The sequence below is a fragment of the Fonsecaea monophora genome (assembly GCF_001642475.1).
Source record: "Fonsecaea monophora strain CBS 269.37 chromosome Unknown Scaff41, whole genome shotgun sequence".
Taxonomy (NCBI): domain Eukaryota; kingdom Fungi; phylum Ascomycota; class Eurotiomycetes; order Chaetothyriales; family Herpotrichiellaceae; genus Fonsecaea; species Fonsecaea monophora.
The window spans coordinates 37,312-60,943 of record NW_019173972.1 but is presented as its reverse complement, the minus strand read 5'-3'; the positions used below and the strand labels follow the sequence as shown (position 1 = coordinate 60,943).

General features: G+C 52.2%; 7 protein-coding genes across 7 annotated transcripts; 3 read left to right on the top strand and 4 right to left on the bottom strand.

The window, feature by feature from the left end:
* Positions 1 to 44: 44 nt before the first annotated feature.
* AYO21_06097 (hypothetical protein) lies at positions 45 to 2,087 on the bottom strand (the record flags this gene model as incomplete). The annotated part of the gene is made up of 6 exons (XM_022656061.1): positions 45 to 434; positions 507 to 930; positions 984 to 1,438; positions 1,491 to 1,529; positions 1,592 to 1,848; positions 1,916 to 2,087. The coding sequence occupies 6 exons, from the start codon at positions 2,085 to 2,087 to the stop codon at positions 45 to 47; spliced, it is 1,737 nt and encodes a 578-aa protein (XP_022511581.1).
* Positions 2,088 to 4,482: 2,395 nt separating this feature from the next.
* On the bottom strand, positions 4,483 to 11,372 carry AYO21_06096 (hypothetical protein; the record flags this gene model as incomplete). The annotated part of the gene is made up of 6 exons (XM_022656060.1): positions 4,483 to 5,892; positions 5,985 to 6,570; positions 6,648 to 7,558; positions 7,639 to 8,172; positions 8,270 to 10,636; positions 10,833 to 11,372. The coding sequence occupies 6 exons, from the start codon at positions 11,370 to 11,372 to the stop codon at positions 4,483 to 4,485; spliced, it is 6,348 nt and encodes a 2,115-aa protein (XP_022511580.1).
* A 5,098-nt stretch (positions 11,373 to 16,470) lies between these two features.
* Positions 16,471 to 17,545, top strand: AYO21_06095 (hypothetical protein; the record flags this gene model as incomplete). The annotated part of the gene is made up of 2 exons (XM_022656059.1): positions 16,471 to 16,624; positions 16,683 to 17,545. 2 exons carry the CDS (start codon positions 16,471 to 16,473, stop codon positions 17,543 to 17,545), a joined length of 1,017 nt encoding a protein of 338 aa, XP_022511579.1.
* Positions 17,546 to 18,039: 494 nt separating this feature from the next.
* AYO21_06094 (hypothetical protein) lies at positions 18,040 to 18,923 on the top strand (the record flags this gene model as incomplete). The annotated part of the gene is made up of 2 exons (XM_022656058.1): positions 18,040 to 18,659; positions 18,761 to 18,923. 2 exons carry the CDS (start codon positions 18,040 to 18,042, stop codon positions 18,921 to 18,923), a joined length of 783 nt encoding a protein of 260 aa, XP_022511578.1.
* A 249-nt stretch (positions 18,924 to 19,172) lies between these two features.
* AYO21_06093 (hypothetical protein) lies at positions 19,173 to 19,751 on the bottom strand (the record flags this gene model as incomplete). The annotated part of the gene is made up of 1 exon (XM_022656057.1): positions 19,173 to 19,751. One exon carries the CDS (start codon positions 19,749 to 19,751, stop codon positions 19,173 to 19,175), a length of 579 nt encoding a protein of 192 aa, XP_022511577.1.
* Positions 19,752 to 19,953: 202 nt separating this feature from the next.
* Positions 19,954 to 22,545, bottom strand: AYO21_06092 (hypothetical protein; the record flags this gene model as incomplete). Its single annotated transcript, XM_022656056.1, has 1 exon — positions 19,954 to 22,545. One exon carries the CDS (start codon positions 22,543 to 22,545, stop codon positions 19,954 to 19,956), a length of 2,592 nt encoding a protein of 863 aa, XP_022511576.1.
* A 276-nt stretch (positions 22,546 to 22,821) lies between these two features.
* Positions 22,822 to 23,323, top strand: AYO21_06091 (hypothetical protein; the record flags this gene model as incomplete). Its single annotated transcript, XM_022656055.1, has 2 exons — positions 22,822 to 22,851; positions 22,922 to 23,323. The coding sequence occupies 2 exons, from the start codon at positions 22,822 to 22,824 to the stop codon at positions 23,321 to 23,323; spliced, it is 432 nt and encodes a 143-aa protein (XP_022511575.1).
* Between the last annotated feature and the right edge of the window lie 309 nt (positions 23,324 to 23,632).

Below are 23,632 nucleotides of genomic sequence, written 5' to 3'. Positions count from 1 at the left end.
CCCCTAGATACTTGCCACTTCTCTTCTACATTACACCCGCCAATCTAGAAAATGGCACTGATTGCCTTTCTCCACCATGGCCAAGTTGCGACCTTGGCCCTATACGCGTTGATAGTCTCCCAATCGTGCTCGCGACGCCCTGTATCCAGATCGATCTGATCCAAACGAAGGAACCCTTGACGTTTCCAGAGGTAGCCACAGACCCAGAAGAAAAGCACCACTGGCAGAGCCAGGTAGGCCTTGAAGAAGTCCTCGGCGCTGGCCAGATCGGTAGTAAAAGGAGGAGCGATGGCAACGAAGAACTGCGCTGCCAGCGCGATGAAGATGAGGAAAATACCCAGCCATGAGCCCCACACACCACCAATCGCCTTGAAGGGAATCTCGTCCAGCGAACGTCCAGCGTGCTTCCACGCTGCTCGGAAACGGATGTGTGCCTAACCCCGAAACTGTCAGAAAAGGAAGAGTACTGCAGAGAATATGAGACGATTGGTGTCCGTGAGACTTACCACGCAGATAGAACCCCAAGTGAAGAGAGCAGCAAGCCCAGACAGCGCAAGCAACCAGTCAAAGACAATGCTGCCGGATGACGCCAGCACGATGTAAGCCAACCCGCCAAACGCCAAGTTGAGTGCCACGGAGAACAGTGGCCGGCCCGATCGATCGATGTAGGCGAAGATCTTTGGCGCATAGCCCTGTTGAGCGAGGGCAGTCAAGGTGCGCGAACCGCCATAGACGCTGGAAACACCGATCGACACGACCGAGACGAGAATAACGACGTTCATGAAACTGTCATAGCCGATGAGACCAGCATCGAGCGGACCAAGCACGAAAGGCGATGTGCCGTCGGCGTACGGGTTTGACGCGTTGAGGAGACGGTCGTCGGTAGAGCTGACGAGGAGTCCGACAAAGGTGAGTCCGAGGATGTAGAACCTTTCAACAACGTTAGCTGGGTAAGACCCTGAGGGGATAGTCTCTCATCTCACAAAGTGATACGCCAGAAGACCTGTTTGATGGCGCTCGGAAGGGATTTGCCAGGGTTCCTGGACTCGGCGGCAGCAAGACCCACGAGTTCGGTGCCAGCAAATGCAAAGGCCGCCGTGACAAAGACGGAGCAAAAGCCACGGAAACCATTTTGGAATGCACCGGGATCATACCACAGCCGGGCACCCCAGTACTCGTGATATATACCGTTGGAAGGCCCGCCACCACAGATGAGGATAAGAGCAACAACCATGAAGATGACAGTCGCCAGGAGTTTGAAGAGAGACGCCCAGAATTCCTCCTCAGCGTAGCCCAGGGTCCCGAAGATGTTGACAAAGATGATGAAGACCCAGAATATGGTGATCCAGACTGCTACACTAATGTCTTTGTTCCAATACTGGACGGTGAAGGAGCAAACTGTCAATTCGAGCGGGAGGACGATAACCCATTGAAAGACCTGCCCTGTGTCAGCGGACCAATATTGCCCATGGTCGGGATGAACCACGTACGTAATTCCAGCCCATTGCGAAGCCCCACGATGGGTCAATCTTTCTCATTGTCAGCAATGTGGATTCAAGGATTGTGGACTGGCCTGGGAACGTGGACATACGAAGCGAACCGAGTATGTGTAGAAGCCTCCGCTGATAGGATACATGACGGCCAGTTCTCCCAGGGCATAGACGACATTGAAGATCATGACTCCGGTGATGAGGAAACAGATGAGGACCGAAGCTGGACCGCCTCGAGTCAAGGCTCCTCCAGAGCCCACGAAGAAACCAGCACCAATTGAGCCTCCGATGGCGATCATGTTCAGGTGACGCGACTTCATGGAGCGGTCAAGCTCCTCGACACCCTCACCCCGTTCACCTGCAGCAGATTGTCAATGCCATGTTCGAACTCAACATATACAAGAGAGACACAAGAGGCTTCTTACGTCTCCGGAAACTGTCGATGTTGAGGCCATTGCGGGTTAGGAAGTCCTTTTCCCGGAGGCTCTCAGCGTCGAAGGCATCTCCTGAGGCTTGTCTGGAGAAGGAAGCGCCTTTCTCGGAGTCCGTGGGCGACTCCTGCGCCACGGAGTATTCTTTGGGCGCGTCTGAGCTCATTCTTACCCCAGGGGGCAGTCGGCGAGATGGGAACGACACGAAGAGAACTTGAGGGGGAAGATAAAACGCGATGGGGAAGCTGATTCACTGCTATCGAAGTTGGGGGAATGTACTCGAGAGAGCTCAGTTGAACAAAGCTCTGAAGATCGCATGCAATCGAGCAAGAAGAGGAAGCAAGAGCAAGAAGGACCAGGGACCTGTTCGCGCTTTTTTATTCCCACCGCCCCATCTCCCCCGTCCGTGAGTTTTGACGGAGGGAAGGGGGGTATCATCGGTTGTCAAAGGATGCAGTATCTCGCTATCTCTTGGTTTTGCCATCCCTCCATCCTTCCTCGTGTGTTCGAGGCCGTCTCACAAATCACACAGGTGGGATTGTATTCAATCTGCATGGCGGCTTGGCCCGATCAACAAGGGTCACGTCACTACTACTGATAGAGGAAGTCAATCGAAGACTTGCCAGGAAGCCAAGAGGTTACGACCAAGAGATACTACGCCTCGGCGCGGAGGCGATACCACAGATCACGGAGGAGGCACCGCTTTGGAGCAGCGGGAGCGGAGAATCGATAGGAGAAAGATCGACCAAGACATGACAAGTTTCCTTGGCTCCCCCTCCAACGGCGAATCCGCAACGTGCGCCGAGGTCTTGGTTGTTCTGGGCGGAAGCATCAGCCAAGCACGGGCGGTGGAATGGATCCCACTTGTGAAGCCCGAGAGGAGAAGGGAGAGCCGGGCCAATGGACGGTGGCTGAAGGCTGATGGCTCGATTTGACGGTCGGCAGCGATGGTCTCGTTTGGTGTTTTTTGGTGTTTTGTCGCCTGTCGCCTGACAAGTGGCTGGTGGCTGGCCATCACCAACCATCAACCATGGCTGGTTGTCTGCTGTCATTGACCATGTCAATCAGTGAAACTCTATTATCAACACAATTCACCTCGCGGGCTTCGACAAAAAAGCATATGACGCTGTCTCTTTCCACCTCGGAACTGAAATCTGGAGAATTGCTCGTCGAAAGTTGGGGATCCTTCTGGTTCTGCTGTCTGCTGGTCCTTTTTTTCCCTTATCATGCCGAGCAAGCCAGAGGGGAAGCTTTTATCTAGCTTTTGGGTTCAACCTGCTTTGTTGGATTTGGCGACAAGCCTTGTCTCGTGAGGAGTTTCTTGGACGACATGCATATCATCATCCCACGCTTACAGAGAAGCCACGAGCGAAATCGACCGATGACTTTGTGTGGCTGGCTGCCTTAGTGCTACGTCGGGGTTCTACGAGGTACTTGTACTTGTCGTGAACACGAGCATGAGTATGAGCATCGCATGACATGACATGACAATAATGAGCATGAGCACTCATCCCGCAGGTATGTATGGATGTATGGATGTATGTACGTACAAGTATGGACATGGGCCAGTGTATGGTATGTGTCTATGTATGTAGGAACCTTGGCTATTGCGTGGTCATACCCTCCCAGTCTTATTGGTGCACTTCGTGCATACAAGGGCTCTACCACTTTGCTCCTCTGCCTTGTGCATGTCTATGCGCATCCCCCCAGCCTCGCGATAAGTCTACTCCATCCCACACCACACCACACCACTCACCCACCCACTCATCCAACAACCCACCCGCATACACCTACCCGTTATTAGGAGTAGTAAAACCACCAAAGCGGCGTCAAAAGGCTAGATAAAATATACCTCGTACCTACTACCCATCGATCCTCCCTTCTCATTTCAAATCTTGTATTGCGGTCCGTTCGAGGATGAAAATAGGCCCTTTTGCCTTTTTTTTTTCCTCTTGACGGAACGGAGAGAGCGGGCGGAGCGGAGTTTTGAATTCTGGGATTTTGGGATTTTTGTCAGCATTGTCCGAAGCCGACGCGCGGACTGACTACTAGGTAGATGACCACCGGGAGGAGGGGGGGGGGGGTAATGTTACGTTTTTGTACAGGTAAAATGTCCACATCACACACACGCATAAATACGTTACAGACGGGTACAGGTACGTGCATAAGTACAAGCAAGTCCAAAGTTCAAACGGGTAGATCGGCGCCTTTGCTGAGGTGCAAGGGCTCGCTCGCTTAAAAAAGGGGGGACTAGAAAGAAAAAGATAAACGAAAACATGCGCGCGCACACACACACTCTCTCTCTGTGGAGCAGAGAGATGGAATGATAGAGTGGCAGAACAATACAGAGTGTGTAACGAGTACAAGACATGTGATGCATGCATTTCAACGAAATATCAAACGTCGACTAACAACAAACAAGCATTTTCCTCTGCCTGGTTCAAATGTGCCATGGTTTCCGAGTTGTTATCATTCTGTATCACCATTGTCCGTTCCTCGCATTCTGGACTTGCACCTCCGCTCCGATACCCAAATGCTTCTTCTTCCCTCTTCCCTCACTCTTACGCCACATGAATCTCCCAGTGTGCAGGCACACGGAACACGCCGTCCTGCTTCTGCGCCTCCGCCTGGCCCAACCCCAGCCCGTCAACCTTCCACTTCGCGGCACTCCACTCGACGTCCTTGAGCTTGAGATCTTCACCGTAGTGGGCGCTGATCTTGTGGGTCAACGCCTCGTACTCCTTGGCCGACTTGAAGAAGCCACCCGCCCGCTGGAGCGCCAGCTTGAGCAATCTCAGGTGTCGGCGCACGATTTCGAGCTCCTCTTCCCGGTTCTGGAATGAGCGCACGTGCTTGTGGTCTCCGTTGACTTGGCCCTGAGAGCTAGTGCCGTTCGTTGTGGCCGACTTCTTCAAGCTGATGTCGACATCCAGCTCGTAATCATCGTCGTCGCCAATATCGGCCGCATCGGCATCAACCAATTGCTTGAGGGCCGTAAGATGGACATCTGCCGCTTTACGCAGGTAAAGAAGGGCGCTCTGCTCAGTCGCCTTCTTGGTTGCAGGATCCTGCTTGCCGGCCTCAGCCAGGAGATGGTTCGCATACCCGGTGTAGAGTTCCGCCAGCAGATTCCAGCACGAGTACAAACGTGGGTTTCTCGAGCCGTGCACGCGTTTGATGTTGTAGACAATGTCTTCGCACAAGCGCAAGGCAGGTTTGTAGTTGCCAGCACTGAACTCCGCTTGGACAAGGCGGAAGCCCAGATCCAGAATGGTATCCTGTGGCCAGGAACTCTGACCCTCGCGTGACGTCCAAAGTGTATTGAGAAGCCAAGAGAGACGGGAATAGTCCTTGTGCTCGCCGATCAAACTGATGAGTTCGTTGAGCTCTGAGAGCTGTGCTCGAGCGATGTTGATGTTGTTGTTCTTACAGATATCGAAGACCTCAGCCAGGATCTGTTGGGAGAGCGCAAGCATCTCACTCTGGACCTTGGGACTGCTGCTCTTGTACGCAAACTCGCCTCTCCCGGCCGTCATCAGGCATAGCTGGAACCCAAGGCGGATCTCGGTGGGGTCATCAAGACCTTCATGCGCCATGAGGAACTTGAACGTGCAGGTCGCAAGGTCAAGGGCCTCCTGATCTTTGTTCTGCTTCAACAACAGACGAAGCTGGTCAACTGCGGCGTAGCTGGCGGCAACAACAAAACTCTTAAAGTGGACGTTTGGATGCTCGGCGGCATATTTGGTGATGACATTGACAAATGCTTTCAGAGCTGCGCGCGACACCGCCTTGGACACCGAGACTTCGGTGGCAGCGAAGAAATCAATCAGCTGCGTCTCAATAATGGCAAAGTCCTCGAAGCGCTTGTTTCGGACGAGAATATGGCGCAGACGGGCCGCATGGACAAAGACCGCTTGCAGCTTCGCCTTGGCCTTGATGGACCTGACAAAACGTTCGTAGAACAAGTGTTCCTAATTGAGTTCAGTCAGTTGGCTTGAGACATGTATTGCAGGGAGCAGATGGCAATGAAATTGTTCGGGTCTCAAAGTTGGGGGGTACTTACGGCCACCAGCTCAGCAATGTTGTGAGCAATGCTTAGGGTATGATCGCTGCGGACGTGATACTCAAAGGCAGCAATGAAAGCGAAGCAAGCTCGCCCGATTGTCGCACCGTAGAATGCTGAGGTCTTTGGAGCAGATTTGTAGATGGCCTGAAGTTTGAGATCCCGTACAATCTCTAGCGCATAGCGGCGGAGGTCGTAGCTGATGAAGATCGTGGCGAGGAAATCGGCCACGTAAACCAGCTCTTCCGTTGTGCGTACATTCAGGACGATGTCCAAGATCAGGGACCGGAGTTCCTTGATGATATGATCGGTCTTCTGTTGCTTGTGGTAGATGGCAATCAGTTGCTGAAGTTGCTTGAGTGTCTTCGTCTGCGTGTATTCATGCGCTCGGCGACTTGATATGTATTTTTCAAACAACAGCAACTCAGCCTTCTCAACAGTCTCTTTGCTCAATGTCGTGGACTTTGTTGAGGTGATCTGCTTGATGTAAAGCTCCTTGATCATACTCTTGGATCGCTCGATGGTCTGGACGGACACCATGCCTGAATGCTGCGACACGATCTCGAAGTAGCGGATGGATTCAAACCTGTGGACAGTTGTCAGCGTACAATAACCAAAAGCGATGACATTCAAGGCTTGTGCTTGTAACGGTGGACGACTCACCAATACTCTTGACTCTTTGAGCACGCCTCAGCTAGTGCGCTGGTTGTGACAACGGAGATGACGGATTTTTCTCCATAATACTTGAAGCAAGCTTCGCGAATCTCTCTCAAGATCTTGACGTGTTGGTCGACATCCAGCTTGGTCTCTTCCATAGAAGTGTAATACTTCTCGAGCAGGCGTTGGACGACTACCGCATCAGTGAACTGTTCATATTGAGTGCCAAACTTGATGAATGTCGCCGCAATTGACCTGAAATGGATCAACGCTTCCGTGAATCGCCGACTTTCATAGAAATGCTCCGCGACAATAATGAGAGCACGTAGGGCATCTCTCTGGCTGATCAAGTCACCTTTGTTGACGGCGTTGACAATTTCCAGGTAATACTCCACCCAGTACCTATGAACAAGATGGTGGGTCCGACAAGTGTCTGCAAGAATATAGAGCAGGTTGATAGTCTTCTTGTCGCTCTTGCCATAGAAGTTGCGGTAGTCAATCAGCAATTCCTGATAGAAGCTGATGATGCGGTCGTGAAGGCCGTGGCGTCTCAGGAACGACACATACATGTCAGAGTATTTGGCCACAGCAGGGTTGTCGATGCTGTGAGACTTGTGATGAGCACGGTAGAGTCTCAGGTAAATCTGCTCGCTCTGGTCCAGGACCTGGTGTTGTTCGTAGCATTCTGCAAGGCGCACAGCGAGCATAACGCTCTCGGTGGAGAATTTGGAAGGCAGAGTAATGCTCTCGAGTGCATCGTTGAACAATCCAGCCCAACCTTTCTTCATTGTGCTCTCGAGAACTGTTATAGCTTGCGCATACCGACTTTGCTCAATGTAGATCGCCGTCAGTGACTTGGAAAGTTCGAAGGTGGAATGGGTAACCTCAGAGGTAGTTGTGATAGTATGTTCAAAGACCTTCAACCTTGCAGTTAGCACCCATTTGTAAGTGGCAACGGGTTTGTGCCGCCCTCTCAGGCAATGGCAACATGACTTACCTCACGTATGGTAACCTCGGTAGATTCACTGACAGTCGTGGTTGAAGATTTGATTATCTCCATAGACGTGGCAGTGATTTGCTCTTCGATCTCCGAGATGAAGGTGGTTTCGCTGACGTTTTTGTAGTACGCGAAGCATTTCTGATAGACCGACAGAGCTACCGTGTTGAGCCTGACGGTCTTCATGACGACGGCGATCTCTTTCAAAAGTCGCACGATGGACTCGTACATTGAAAATTCGCTGTGCTCAAACTCCTTCCAAGCAAATAGAAGGACAGAAGAAGCTTCATCAACGCGGTTGCGAGAGTGCAAGAAGCGAGCATACGCCAGCATCAACTCTAGCTTCTTCTGATGCCACTCCAAGGTCCTGACACTGGCACAATGCTCGGTCAGTTTCCACCAGAGCTCAATGTACAGTTCTTCGGCCTTTTCATAGTCCTCGCGTTTGATAAACTCCGCGGCACGAGTAAATACGCCTTCAACCAGCGCTAAGGTGAGGGACTCTGCGGTTTCTTCTTGGTAACCAGCAAACAGCTGTGAATGGCAGTTAGCTCAAGGCCGAGTACGGATGGGAGGATAGAACTGAGGGCGGCGAGGTGAGATCAGTGCTGCTGGGAAGGGTCTGACTTACGGATCCCTCAAAAGTATCAATGAGTTCCTTTTCCTTGCGTTTGCGGAGGGTGACATCCAGACTACGAGATACCTTGTCACCATTCTCCTGGACGGTTTGATCATCCACGGCGGACGAACTGGTCTTCTGCTTGAACTCCTCGGTCTTTTCGGTTTCGCCAATGAAGACGTAAAGCTCGCTCAATTGTCTGTAACATGCCGACACTTCCCTCGAGCTCGCGCCGTAGCGGTAGGTATAGGCGGAGACGAGGATTCGCAGGGTTTCCTCCCGATAAGTCGTGATCTGGCTTCTGCTTCTCGTGACCAAGCCCTCTGTCACCCGCAACAAGCAGAGACAGAGTTGGACAACGAGATCGTGATGCGAACCCAATATCTTTGCAGCAACCTTGATTGAAGTCATGTACCAAGACGCTGCATCGTGGAGTCGAAACAGGGTTGTCTCGTATATCTTTGCAACGACGATTGCTGCCTGTAGGACGCAGGCGTGGTCCTGGCCGAATAAGTTCGTGCGAACACGATAGGCGAGGGCATGGAGCTCTGCCGCCTCATTGGGCGATGTCTGCGCACGCCAACAAGCCTCCTCAAGGAGTGCCAACGTCACAGTCGACGGGAAGATGCTCGCAAACTCTTTGGGGATATCGAGATCTCCCCCGCGCTTTATCAATAAAGATTGCTTGAAATGAACAATCCAGTATCTCACAGTATACTCAAGCAGCTGGCGAGAGTGAGAGGGACGATGGATCCTGCCGAAGTCTAGATAATCCAGCGTAGGCTCTTGATCCTCTCGGAGAGAAGTCTTCGCATGGATCAGAATACGGGTGAGCATATCTCTGTGTCGATCTTGGACCAGCAAGTACTCTTTCGACTTCTCGGCGGCTGCAATCAAGGCTGTTTTGATGGCCACATGTCTGATGGCTAACATGCCTTCGCCCCTAACAAGGAACGGGGCCACAGATGCGGTCAGGTCGCGTAATTCGACGATTTTTTCATCCATTGCAAGACGGGTTGGCTGTGCCTGGAGTAACAGCTCTAGTTCTGAAAGCAGTAAGGGCCTCTCGGCAGCCAGAGTAACGGAAAGCAAGTTTTTCGCTCGTGCATCGATGCGAAGCACCGACATCAGTCTCTCCACTAGATTTGGCACAGTCTTTGGGCCGGAGACAAGGGTCTGCAGAGCTTCATCGAATGTAGAATGGACCTTTTGATGTCCTATGTATTGGGTGGCAAGCCACGCCCACAGGATAGAACCATCAGCGGCGGCTGCAAGTTTGTCAATGGCAGATTCTTGGGCGCCATCTTCAATGGCCGCGAACGACTTGTTGTCGCCAAGCTCTCGACGCACAATGGTACGGATGTCATCGATCAGAGTTTCTGTCGAGAGTTTGACGTATTCGGATTTCGAATGGGTCGCCTCCAGGGGTTGGGAGAAGCGTATCAATCGCAAGCCAGGTATCTTGACGGCTAGGTCATGGAGCTTGTTGGCAACGGCATGAGCATGGGATCTTTGTCCAGCGATCTCGTCAAGGCCGTCAACGACAAGGACCAGAGTATTTGTCTCATCCTCATCAATAGCTGACAGCACCTTTTCAAGGACGGACCACAAGATTTCCTCATTCCTGTGCAAAGCGTTGGAGTCCTTGAATTCGTGATATGCTTCAGCCAAGGCTTTGTACAAGTGGATATCTCCAATCCGCTGAGATAGAATCTGCCACAAGAGTGTCTTCAGCAGTGCGAAAGAGTTTGCCTGAGCAGGGATGTTGCTGTTGAAGAAAAAGCTGAGGGGGAAGACCAGCTTGCGGCCAATAGGTCGTTGGAGTCGATCGACAGTCCAATTGGCCAGCGTCGTCTTGCCTGTGCCAGTCTTGCCTTCGACAATGAGCGAGCTTTCCCCATTGCGCATGAAGTTTGTCAAGTGGGATTGGAACCATGTGCAGGTAAATTGTTCTGGTCGGCTGGCAATGTTGATGTTGTTGCTAGCCAAGAATGCCAAAACAGTGTCCTGCGGAGCCAGCCACGCCTGTAGGGCTTCCAGGACATGAGTCTCTCTCAAGCCACTGGCCGTCAAGCTGAAGTTCCACATATCTTGAGAACACTGCGAGACTCGAGAGCGAAAACTCTCGATAGATGTGCTAAAGGTGGAGAAGATGTCGAGATTGGTCGACGAATTGTTCCCATGGACGATCTGCCAGAACGTAATCGCGACCCCAGTCACGATAGACAGGAGCTCCGAAAAGGCTTTGGAGAGGTTGTCGGAAATGAGTCGAGATGTGGTAATGATGTCGACGCGCTTCAACAGTGGCGACAATTCGAGACCGAACTGGTAGAAGAGGTTGAAAACTGTCTCCAATGCTGGAGCATTGTCGCTTCCAAGCTAAAAGAAGGGTCAGCGCAATCGAGCTTCTATGGCGGGGGAGAAGCAATAACAGTGATATAGAAGGATTTGTGCTTCTGCAAAGGTGTCAAGGGCTTGCATTCAAAGCAGTAAAAGAAGCGAGACAGTGAGCTCGAGTGGAAGCAATGGGCTAAATGAAGAATAGGAAGAGGCATAAAAATAGAGGACAGCGTACCTCCAGCAATAGCAAACACTGCCCAAAGACCAAATTTGTAGCTGCGTTGATGTCAGACTCAAAGGTTGAAATGGCAACATTAAATCTGTGGACTTGTTCTGCGAAGTGTTGTGCGGCGATCAGGACACGATCCCAAGAACCACCTCTGTGAGGGAGTCTGATGAGTCTTTCGTCTCGAATCCACTCAAGAAGTCCAGTAATGGAAGTGTCAAACGCATAGCCGCCGAAGTTAGAGCCAAGGACACGGTAGGCATGGTTGCGGGACGTGGCCAACTGCTCCTTGACTTGCTCCAAGCCGCCGAAGGAGGACGTGCGATCAGTCCCAGCGCGTGGTCGCTGTGTAAAGACTGACGGCATTGGCGTAGCGGACTGGACTGTGCTATCCGGGATGTCTGGAGGGGTAAGTGCCGAGTATGAGCCTCCGTTGACGCCATTGGTTCCGTTGACACCGTTGGATATGGAAGAGGTGGATGTGTACTCGAAGCCTTTAGTCGACGAGGTACTGACGTGTCGAAAAGAAGAAGTGGCAGAAGGAGCCATGATAGAGTGTCTGTCGGCCTTGGGAGCCGAAGAGTCCTGTCCTGTATGGAAGAATCTAGTTAGAAAACAGCTTTCCGGCCGGGGAGGGGAACTTTATACCAAACGGTTGCCGCAATAGACCAAGCATCTTGACAGTCCCTCCTAAGGCAGCCAAAAGATGTCACTGAGCCGGCTCCTATCCTGACGATGAAAACTGAGAGGCGGGGAACGCGGCCATCCTTGCACAGAGCTATATACTCCAAAAAGCGAGAGAGCCACATTCGGTCCTGGAAGGTTTTCACTTGTGCCGTGTGTCATTGGACGTATTTGGACATATCCTCAGCATTAGCTGCTGGGCAATACTCTCTCTCGACCCGGTCGAAAAGAGATGGCGGAGCATGTCGGGTCTGCCGCAAGGAGCAAGTGTCACCACATCCATGAGATCGTCTTCAGCTCTTCTGCAAAGGCTGCATCATCGGCCCACCTAACACGTAAATGCGAAAAGCTATCGACGATGGCTCTTGGTCCTCGTTCACCTTTCTGGGGTGATGGTACTGATAATACCAACGTGTGATGTGTCCCCACAGACCACAACCTTCGCACAGCTCTCATTTTCTGCCAATCTGCAAGCCACCTCCCGTTTCGGACAGGCCGGTCAAGGGTGGTGTAGGGATTGAAACATCATCATCCTCTTTGCGAGCTCTTTGATGGGTATTCGCACGGCAGGGCGGAATGAGATACGTAAAGAAGCTGAAAGCATCATGTTGGCCGCATCCTGGAGTTATCCTAGATTCGGACACATTCGCTTAGCCGACGACATCCAGCGAACTCTTCTAATCTCGAGTTTCTCCACAGTCACGTAAGGTCCTTCTGCCATGATTCTAATGGGAACAGGATAGAACATATGCGTTTTGTTGCCATAGGAATAGATTCAACCGTTGTACTCGTATTCGTCCTGACGGCAGTGGTCTGAGGAGACCAATCCCACGACCACGTCTGTTTGTTCCACACCCGAACAGGCAATGCGAAATGGACATGGCTCGTTCGGGGCGCAGTCTAGGTTGCGCCATCGCTAACCGTTGAGGCCATGGGAAAAATGGCTGAAGACTGCGTGCTGTTCCACTACTGCATAGTTTTAGTCAAGGTGGACTGAATACGTACACTTTCCCCTCATCTGAAGTAGACCCGGGATGGCACCGAATGGGTGGGATACTGCAATGTGTAGTCCAACTAGATGGGCGCGAGATGTTGCTCTCAAAGCGTCATTTTGGGGGGTGATAGTCAGGCCAGCGAATGAAGATCGTTGCGGTCGTACGTCTTCATGAGACGCAGATGGTGATGGAAGTTTTACAAACTGATGTGGATGACCTTCAATCGCAGCCTGCCATACACAGGAGAGAAGGGTTGAGAATGAGTTTTCGTCAGTCGTCGGATAGACCCACTAGCTGGAGGGGTTCGCTAGGCTTCTGGTGGTCTTACCGGCGAGCTACTGGAAGACTAGTGGAGGCTACTAAGGGCTACTGGGAGGTTACTGGGTGGTAAGCTTGGGGTGCCGAGCCCCGGAGCCCGGGGGTTTCCAGGGCCTACTGAGCCTTTCAAGCTTCCCTGGAGGCCCGCCAATCGCATCGGTAATTCGGCTGTGTCCTTCCCCCCAGTAAGTTCTTTAGGGAAACGGCCATGCTGATCCAGGGCTCCCCGCATCCCGAAGCGTCTTCACTATGCCAAGTATGGAAGACCAGCGAGGCCAATGCATGCAGCCTCGTTGGATGTGGAAAAGCTGCTCTCCGTTCAGTACGTAAAGAATCCACGGGACGCTTTCTTCCACTTTTATTAGGTCCTCCTGCCACTGCTCGTCTTACACAAAACTGTACGAGGTACTTTCGACACCCGAACTGGGGCTTGGATCAACCTATTCGTTCCGTACTTGTCCTGCCGTCTCCATCTCAAAGCCTGCCTCCTCTGGACGCTCCGTGAGCAAGCCTAGCTCTTCAAGAAGCAGACAAGCACAAGCCACCCAATAGCAGCGACGACACCTACCCTCCCTCTCGGGACCGTCCTATGCTGAGACGCTGTGTGTTACACTTCGTCTCAGCGCTACGAGCTGAGTTCTTCACATGTGAAATTTCTGTCCACAAGAGTTCCAAAAGGCACAATGCCGCCATACGAGGTTCTGGCCCATGTCGAGCTCCTACAGAATTGCGTAATGCGGAGAAGGCAGGCGGCGGAACGATGGTCCCTGATCATCTTAAGCAAGAGAGAGAAATCATAATACCGGCAAGTCCTCGATCCGGCTTTGATGGGTCCTTGGTGCCCGCTGATCCTTTCCCACCGTGCTTAGGAACAATGATTGGTGCTCAATTCTGCTAGAACCCTCCTCGGATGCTCTACAGAAGATCGTCCATTAGTGGATGCAAGAAAAGAGAAGTGAAAGGGTGATGTCGGTCTATACAAAGGGTGGAAATGAATTGCAGGGGATCGAAAAGCCCAATGCACATACCCTGTTCGCCAGCACCGCTCAACAGCTCTACTCTCCATTGACAGAGTGGAGCTTCCGGAATACATCTTTACGGAGTTTTGCGAGCACGGTGCTATTGTAAGAGGAGAGTTGTGGAAATATCTTCACATGCTTCCAAGACTTTTGAGCATGGGATCGTGGTTGGACCAGCTTTGCGAGGCATTCACGAGAAAAGACTGACCGTGATGAAAGTTTCCGCATGTCCTAGCCACCCACGACTTCTCATCTGGAAGACTCTGCTTTGATACTCTCCAACCCAGAGATCCACGTCAGGACGACCACCCCGACATGGAAACAGCTCCACCTCACCTCTTGAGCGTTCCACTCTGTGTCTGAAGTATGTGGCTTTGGGGATGGAGGGTCTCAAGCCCCTAGGTGGAAGACACACCCGAGCCGTGGCGGTTGGGTTTTGCCAATGTCAAGATCCATCCCTCATTGCGCATGACTTTTCACGACTTTTGAGGGCAAAGTATGCCCATCTAGGGCGACAACACCGTCAGCCATCATTCTACTGAGCCCTACCAGGTAGGTACTTGCACCAGTCGATGTCTCTCGATCGGAGTCTCCACATTATTCGACTCTGGAAAGTCGGTTACTAGGCACCGACACTGATTCCCTCGTCTCGAAGCAAGGCTTGTCGGTAGCGAGACCCGTCATCTCGCATGTGAAGATCCTTTCCAGGCCAGTGCTACAAATCCTTTGGCGAGCCTACATGACTTTCCATCTGTGCCCAAGGGAAAACCACCATTCAAGTTTCTGAAGACCGGAAATGCAGATTGATTGGTCCAGGCTCCAAATTCATCCAGCAATAGGAATACACGGAGCGACCTGGATGGTGGCTCAGGGACGATCTCGAATGTCCCGCTCAGAACATGAGCGGGTTGGACGAACCAACGACGACAGCAGCATCCTTACAACCCTGGGAGTGATGCACGGCGTCGAACAGGGGACTTCGCTTGTGGGATCTCATGATGCAGACAATTGTTGTCGACTTCGCATATCATATGGCAGCTCTATCAATGCGCGGGAGCGCGAAGCCCATCCAAATTCCGCTGGGATCCCTGGTACCAGTGGCATGCCCTTCTGCCACCTGGAATCTCTTCTCCTTAGTATTATCCGAGAGCCTCTAGACTTCGTGTCTTTGACCACTCGAATCACTTTCTAGCCTTCCACCACCCGCTCACCCCCTGGGGGTGGATGCAGTCCTCGCCGTATGATGCAATATACCTATAAACATGCGTATCGGTACCACTAGCAACCATGTTAAATGCTAGCCCTGGCGTTCGGCGTACATCGATCTCTCGTTCAACGGTCCTCGACTGCGATTCAGGTAGTCCTCGCCACCCAGGTTGCCAGTCAATTTCCAAGACATTGCCATGTTGTCGTAGCCGGCTAGCTTGTTGTCCAAGATGCCGCGTGGTGTCCCCATCTGATCTGAGCCAACATTGCCGTTCTCCTCCAATGCTATCTGGACAAAAAGCGATGTTTGATCCCAGGTCACCCGGACAATGTCAGCTCCAGATCCACGTCACACCTTATCAGGTAGGATCGGCCAATGTTTTGCGAAAGTTGTCGCTTGTCTGGATCCGGTTGTTCAATGATCGTGAGACCACCGAGACTCTGGCTTGGGAAAGAAAGGGCCGTAACCCATGCCGCTACGCAGGCAAATACTGGGATGACGAAGAGTCTCATGATGCTGGCTAGACTTGCGGTGGCAGAAACGGCACCGTTCAAGCTCGAGACTTACCTTTCCATGTTGTAATGGCCCTATTTATATTTGAATGATACTCGTCATCAGTCCCATCATGCGCACCATGGAAGCACTCTGCCTCCGCCGAATTGAAATGAGCTTAAGGAGGTCAGGTGCGGCGAGAGAAAGTGGTTCCCTGTCGCTCGTGCTTTGAGACATACGATTTCGAGAAAGGCTGGTGATCAAGCGAAAGTTGAATGCGACGAGTACACAGCACAACCCAACATCAGTCATGGTGGGGACTGAGGAAGCAGATTGGCTCGCAACGAGGTGATCGTCCTGGAATGAACAGCGAGCTGACGATGAGAATAAATGGCTGGTGAATAAGCCTGCTCTGGGGCAGAGCTCTTCAACATTTCCATGATCTCGAGCATTGTCGGATGCTATCGCGCAGAGTAGTTTTTTCGAAGTGTCTTGTTTGATGTTGATTGATAGATGGCTGCACGCACTGCACATTGTTTAACAGATGCCCTAGCTTACTTAAGCATAACACAGTCACGTGCGAGGACACTCCATCCTGATTTCCCTTTCAGGTCCGGTTCCTTTTTCTCTCCAGACAGGCCCGATCTCACTCTTTGGAATACATCGCCCACCGAGCAGGATAGGTAGGAAGTTAGATCTAATGTTCTACCCTTGTGTGATATACTTGGCCGCGTTTGATGGATTGCCAATTGGCGTACTGTTCACGTATCCGTACACAATCTAGGAGCTTCCAGTCTGGCTTAAGGTCCTCATTTTCTGGCCAATCAACTAAACTGCCCGCGATGTCCTCTTGGTCGAGCTGTTTTCAAAGAATGTACCTCTTCCTGTTTCGGCCGTTGGTACCACTGACGATATCTAACTGCAGTGTCAACATGGTAAGAGCTAAGTGGACATGCATCCTGGACGAGCAGAAGGTCAAGAGATCCTCGCACGCATTGGCTGTGATTGGCAGCAATGCCTACATCTACGGCGGAGAGATTAAACCACGGGAGCCTGTCGACTCGGATGTTGACGTAGTTTCTCTCGGTGAGGGTCAGTTTCAGAGGCTCAGATCCTCCCAATCTGCTAAAAGTTGACATCTTAGCAGTTCAGAACAATGAACATTTGGTGTCAAAGATCACGGCATCGAGTTCAGGCCCATCTCCGCGGGTGGGTGTTCTTTCGACAGTCGTGAATGGACAGTTCTATATTTTTTCTGGTCGGGGAGGGATTGCCATGAGTCCAATTGAGGAGAATGGCTCGCTGTGGGCTTTTGATCCATTGGGAAAACAGTGGTCGCGCGTTGCTCCCAAAGACGGATCTCTGCCATATCCCGAAGGTCGAAGCTACTACGCGTTGACATCCGATGGTCATAATACCCTCTTCCTCCATGCTGGCTGTCCGGAAAAGGGTAGACTTCGCGATCTTTGGTCCTTCCAGATTGCGGATCAGACATGGAAACGGCTGGCTGATGCCCCAGAGCCTGAACGGGGAGGACCTTCCATCGCATACGCGGACGGCAAGCTGTATCGCATGAATGGCTTCGATGGCAAGACTGAACAAGGTGGCAGCCTTGACATATATCATATCGCCGACGATACTTGGACAACTGTGCCGTATCATGCAGACGGCCGCTCTGGGCCTACCGCTCGGAGTGTAAGCTGCCTTGTGCCAATCACAATTTCGGACAAATCGGTTCTGGTCACCCTGTTTGGCGAGAGTGATCCCAGCAATCTCGGCCACCAAGGCGCAGGAAAGATGCTTGACGACATCTGGATTTTCCACCTTGACACGTCGGCTTGGACCAAAGTGGACATACAGGGTGAAAATCGACCTGCTCCGCGGGGTTGGTTTGATGCTGATGCCTTGCGTAGCTCACCATCGCCCAAGGTGGTGATCCATGGGGGTCTTGCGGAATCTAACGAGCGACTTGGGGATCTCTGGACGCTGGAATTTGACGATGAGTGAATTTACTCTGCGAATTTGGCTTTGCATGTATGTTGAGGTATGTTGGTTCAACCGATAACGCCACCGGATTCCAACTGTCTTTAAACCCTGGTGGTTCGAAGTCGTTCAAGAAAGGGTAATATTGCTAAGCAAATTGGTCACTTTTGGTGTTATCCATCTAGAATGTGGTCGGGTAGAATGAGCAACTCAATGGGAGGAGGAAATGTTCCATCACGTGCAAGCATAATCAACCCGACGGAATAGTCGCCGGAAATGTTCCGCCGCGACATCGGGGCAACAGCGAGTGCGGAGAAATTCCCCCCCATTTTGACTTTTGCGTCTAGCGGGCAATCCACCTGCCACTCACCCACCTGCCGCAGTTCAAGACTTGAAGGGCAATCAATCAGAGATATAAAACCCAAAACACCAATCCAAAGTCGTGAAGATCCAGCTCTGAACGGCCCCTCAAAAATTATTCTCTGTTCTTCCTCATCCCCAAGAAATCTCGGCAGAACATGTCTGCCAAAGTCGCCCTGGTCACAGCCTCGTCGGCAGGCCTTGGCGCCGCCACGGTCAAGGCTCTGGCCCCTTACTTCCGCGTGGTGGTCAACTACCACTCGCGGCAGGAGAAGGCCGACCAGGTGATCAAGGAGGCCTCGGCGATCCAGCCCACGTACAGCACGCAGCAGGGCCAGCTGCGCTTCCACGCCATCCGGGCCGACGTCTCCAAGCGCAGCGAGATCGAGCGCCTGGTGCACGAGACGGTCGCGCAGATGGGCCGGCTCGACGTCGTGGTCAGCAACGCGGGCTGGACGCGGCTGACCGACTTTATGGACCTGGAGCAGCAGGTCGTCGAGGACGACTGGGACCGCTGCTTCAACGTCAACGTCAAGAGCCACCTGTGGCTCCTCTACGCCGCGAAGCCGCACCTCGAGAAGACGGCGGACTCGGACGAGCGCGTCGGCGGCGCCTTTGTCACCGTGGCCAGTCTCGCTGGCGTCCGTCCTAGCGGGAGCTCCCTATCGTACAGCGTCACTAAGGCAGCACAACTGCACCTCACAAAGGGCCTGGCCATGATTTGCGGCAAAAAGGTTCGGTGTAATAGTGTTAGTCCGGGACTCATGATGACGGAATGGTAAGTCAGTTGGTTATGGCTCTTGCTTCTGTCTTCCTTCCATACTACGTGCTCTGGGCAGCAAAAAATATAATGTCGATGCTGACTTCTTCTGGCCACAGGGGCAAACAATTTCCAGAGTCAAAGGTCAAGGCCACAGTCGACAAGGCCGCCTTGAAATCGACGGCTACCCCGGAGGACGTCGCCGACCAGATCAAGACGCTGGTGCTGAACAAGTCTATTACGGGCCAGAATATCATCTTGGATTGTGGTATTGCGATATGAAATGGGCTCCCTCCCCGTTGTTAAAAGTCGAACCAGAAATACATCTATTCTAACCCCGTTTTTGTATCACAAGCCACTATCATTTAGCTGGTGTCAGATCAGGACCGATCTTGCAGAATCTAGAATCATCAGGATCCTTCTCGTCGAGGCTCCGAGCTCAAAGCTCGCACCAAATTCAAGGTGCCCCACATGTTCTTGACATATCCATCATTTTTGATATCGTGAATACCTCCCACCCTTGCCATCACCTCACCCTTCCTCGGCAGCTTTCACAGATTTCAAATATCTGTCCACAAGCCTATCGATCGCTCCCTGAATACTCCGCTTGAGGGCTTCAGCATCATCCCACGACCCGTTCCGAACCCGGTGTAGCTCGTTCCACAGTCCCGTAACCAGGTCCATCCCTGCTTCCTGTGCCTGTCGGCTCTGCAGATTGACCGCCCTCCACTTGTCCTGGAGTTGGTGATATCTCACCAAGAGAGCCCGGGTGGCGGTGAGCGCACATGTGGCCAGCCTCTCCACTTCGGCGCCGTCGAGTGAGACGCGAAAGTCGTCGGGGACAGCTAACCCCGGCGACGGCATCTTGGAGTAGGGTTGGAAATCCGTCGAGGGCAGACGGGTCGTATCGTGTCCATGGAGAGGAGCTGTGCTTGGGCCTGGGCTATCGCTTGTCGTTGTGCTTGTGCTCGTGCTCGGTCGGACCATCTCGGCATACAAGGATCTTGCACATTCATCGAGTTCGTGGAGAAGCCAGCGGAGGAGGTGCAGCGAAATCTCGACTGTTTCTTCTGGAAATCGTTGCATTGCGGGCGAAGCGTGATCATCCATGACCTCCTTCTGGGAGAGCGTGTGTTATGACGAGATATATGTTGCTCCTTCATGATGTGTTGAACCGTCATATAGAGCCAGAGACCGTCAAACACATGTTGGCGGCAGACGGAGTTTTTGGATGGTTTGTGCGGTTTCAACCAAACGCGATCCCATGGTTTGTATGTCGAGCGATGGCTCATATACGTCTGCAACCCATCTCTCACACATCAGCCTCGTCGTCCATTACCTCGAGTCTTCTCAGTGTCTCCAGAGCAGTTTGGCAGCCTCGTTTGACGATGTCTCTTTCCTTCTTTCCGACCAGATCTGAAGTCCGCACATTTTTCTTAATGAAGAACTGCAACCTCTTGATGATCTGAGGCGTCTCAGCTGCACGCTCAAACACTTTGGTCAACGCTTCCGGTTTGTCTTTAGCCTCGGTCATGACAATGATGAGCAAGAGCTCTACAAACATGGTTGTCCGTTCCTTGATGTAGGCGAGCTCCAGCACTTTCAATACGCCCAGTGTTTCGGCTCCATCCATGATCAGACAAGCGTATAACCGTGCGACGTTGGCGATCTCGGTGAGTCCCACTTCTTGATCGTCTTCTCCCATATCTTCGTCCTCGTCGTCTTCCCGAGGCGGCTTCTCGCCCATTCTCCTGAAGAAATCCCATAATGCAAACTGAAAGGCCTTGCGCATCTTCTTGTCCAGGCACAACTTCCTCGCCACAAGGGTGTAATAGTGGTTGTATGGATTTTCACCGGCGCTGCAGCGAAGCAGGACTTTGGGGATCTCCTGCTCTTGGGTGCGCTTAAGACGCAGTTTGAGGAGGCGTAGATGCGCATCTTGGTAGTCCACTGCCGAGAGAAGGGCGACAAAAATGGAGCGCCGAATGTCGGTGTTCATACCGTAATGGCGTGATAGGGCGAGGAGATCGACTGAATCATCGTCATCAAGTCCAACACTATTCATCGTGATCGAGTTGTCACTTCGTCCTTCAGCTGGTGCTTCTGTAGGCTCATGACCTTTCCAGCTGGCTCCCACTAACCACCATTTTCCCTTCTTGTCGCTGTTCTTGATATCATCCCTCGTGATTCGCAGCGGCTCAGATGCCCTCACCGTGCGGCTGTTATTCAACGAACCAAGCACTTTACGCATCAGTGTGATGTGCTCACTTGCTACGCCTGCATTATTCGCCGCAGCTTTCATCTTGTTGTTCTTCAAATCCGTGATCGTTTCGATCATGAATTTCGTCCGTACGCTCATCTGTGCTCCTGCTGAATTCATTCGGGCGGCCTCCTTTTGCATGATTTGGACGATATCTTTGAGCGAGGATGGATCATCTTGCCTCAATTGCTGGCCACAGTCCCGGACTAGACGCAGCAACAACTCCGTGTTGTTCTCGCTTAGTCGCTCGAGTAATAATCGGACGTAGTCGAAGATGATGGTGCTGCTAATTAGACGGAATGTGAAGAGGTGACTGAGAAGACTGATCAGATTGAGTGCCTCTTTGCCAGTAGCAGTATCGCTGCGATACTGATCAAGTCGCTCGATCAACTGAGAAAGGAGTTCCGCGCCGAAATCCACGCCAACAACCTTGTATACTGCGGTGGCAAATGCCGCGTGAAGGATAACAAAGGTGTTTGAGAGAGTTGATTTGTTACAAAACAAGGTCAAAAGAAGGTCGATCAGGGCGGTTGTAACGTCCTGCCTAGGGTTAGACTGGTAGAGCTTCTCGACCTCTCCTAGTATTGAGACGAGGTTCGCTTCTGATAACTTGTTCAGGTGGCCTTGAAGTTGCCTCTTCAGTCTTTCCAGTGAAGGACCTTCGGAGTTTTGTGCTTTTCTCAATGATGGCGGAATATATTTCCCTGTGGCTGTTTGGGAGACTGGGGCGACGTAAGGATTCTCTCGAACCTTTTTGGGTTGAATGTCGGGCATCTCTTCATCTGACTCGAAGCCTTCAAACGAGCCCTCACTTGCTCGCCCCGAACCGTCTTCGGACTCCTCCTCGTCGGAATCCTCTCCCAGGTCCTCATCCAACAGATCACCACTGTCTCCTTGATCAGTCCCGAATTCATCAAGCTCGTCATCCTCGCTCTCGTCTTCAAGGTCAAAATCGTCCTCAGTAAGCTCACTGTCCTCGGTATCAGGTTTCCTTCTCTTCCTCTCCAACCACGCCTCGCTTTCGCTCTTCCTCTTGACACCCCCATCCTCGGCGTCCAGCCCCTCGAGTAACTCATCCAACCCATCGTCCGCAAAAGACTTTGGCGTTTTCCTCTTCTTCAAGCCTAGTTTTCTCTCAAGTGCCGCAATCTCAGCATCATCCTGTGCGGCCCGCTCTCTGAAGGCTTGGGAATTGGCGTCGAGAACGAGACCGGGAGAGGAGGACCGTGATCGTGGCGGAAGAGAGGTTTCAGACAACGATGGAGATTGGATTTTTTGCCTTTTGAGGATTGATTTTAGCTTTTTCGGTTCATTTTGCGGAACCTTCAATTTCACGGTGTCGTCTCTTTTCGGCGCAACGTGCACAGGGTTGGGTTCGTCGATTTCATCTGCGTCCGAGTCTTCATCTGAGAACCCGTTCTCTGTCACCGGCGGTCCCCTTTGGGATCTTCCACCCCTGGTATTCTGTCTCTTCTCCAGTCTTTGCGCCTTGCGCTGCTCTTTTCTGCTCTGCACCGAGCCATTTTGCTGCTGTCGCCGCCCACCTCTAGCGCTTGGTTGCGACCTGTGCTCTAGCCCGAGTTCCTTCTCAAGCGCAAAGGGTAACTTCAGGCCATTTCGGGCTCGCGCATTGTGTCGCGACATTGGCTCCGACACAATAGATCCCGAAAAGCCGTTCTCCTGGTTGTCTGGAAATGTCTAGACAAGACTTCGTGGGCCGTGCGCACTTGTAACATTGTGCTTGGACTTGGACATTAATTTTTTGGAAAATGCGGAGGTGGTTCAGCCGAAGTTTAGGCGGCATTTTTTGTGTCACGATCCTCCGTGCATCCCCCACCAACCAACGGCCAATTCCCTCACTGCTATGAATATGGAAACTCGATCACAGTAACTGTCGCTAGAACGAACAGACCCACAAACATGGCGCAGGAGCGCCTAAGCAACGACGAGGTGATATTTCCTTCCTTGTCCGTCTGATAGACGAATGAGCCGTGTCTGATGTGAATATGTGTGTATACAGTTCCTCTCGCGCCTCACCACCCTCCTCTCGTCCACCCACGCCGCAACCCACGGCTCCGTCTACCTCACTCAAAAGCCCTTGACAGCCACAGACAAAGAGACCTCATCTTCACCTTCATCACAGGTCCTGATACGCGCCACAAACGGCCTGTCGAAACAACACCGGTTAGCGGCCAAGAAATCCAAGGCTGGTGTCGAGAAGAAGGACAAGGTGAAATTTGCGACCGTGGTTGAGATTTCCGAGTTGGAGGCGTTCTACACCAAGTATGCCGAGATCTGTAAGAAGGGCATGGAGGGGCTGAGGAAGAGGGATAAGAAGAAAGCCAAGGAGAAGGCGAAGGCGAAGAAGAAGGGCAAGGCTGGAGCAGCAGGAGGCGGCGGCGAGAAGCCTTCTGGATCGTGACGGAAGGCATGAGCATCCTTGTTCTCATAAGGGACGACAATGTGGATACTCCCCTTCAGCATGAGGACGGGGTTGGGGTTGGAGGGCAGCGGAATGTCATCTGCTGCTGCAATATCGTCTTCCACTGGCCGAATCCGGTTAACCTACGAAGATGTGAGCAATGCCACAGGATATACTGCAGGTGGGCCACGACACGAGCTTGGACAAATGCCTCTTCTGCAGCTGGAACATGATGGCCATTGATGACCTGTCAGTCCCCCTCCGCCAAACCAAACATGGCACTCAAGGGAGTGTGCTACAGGATAGTCA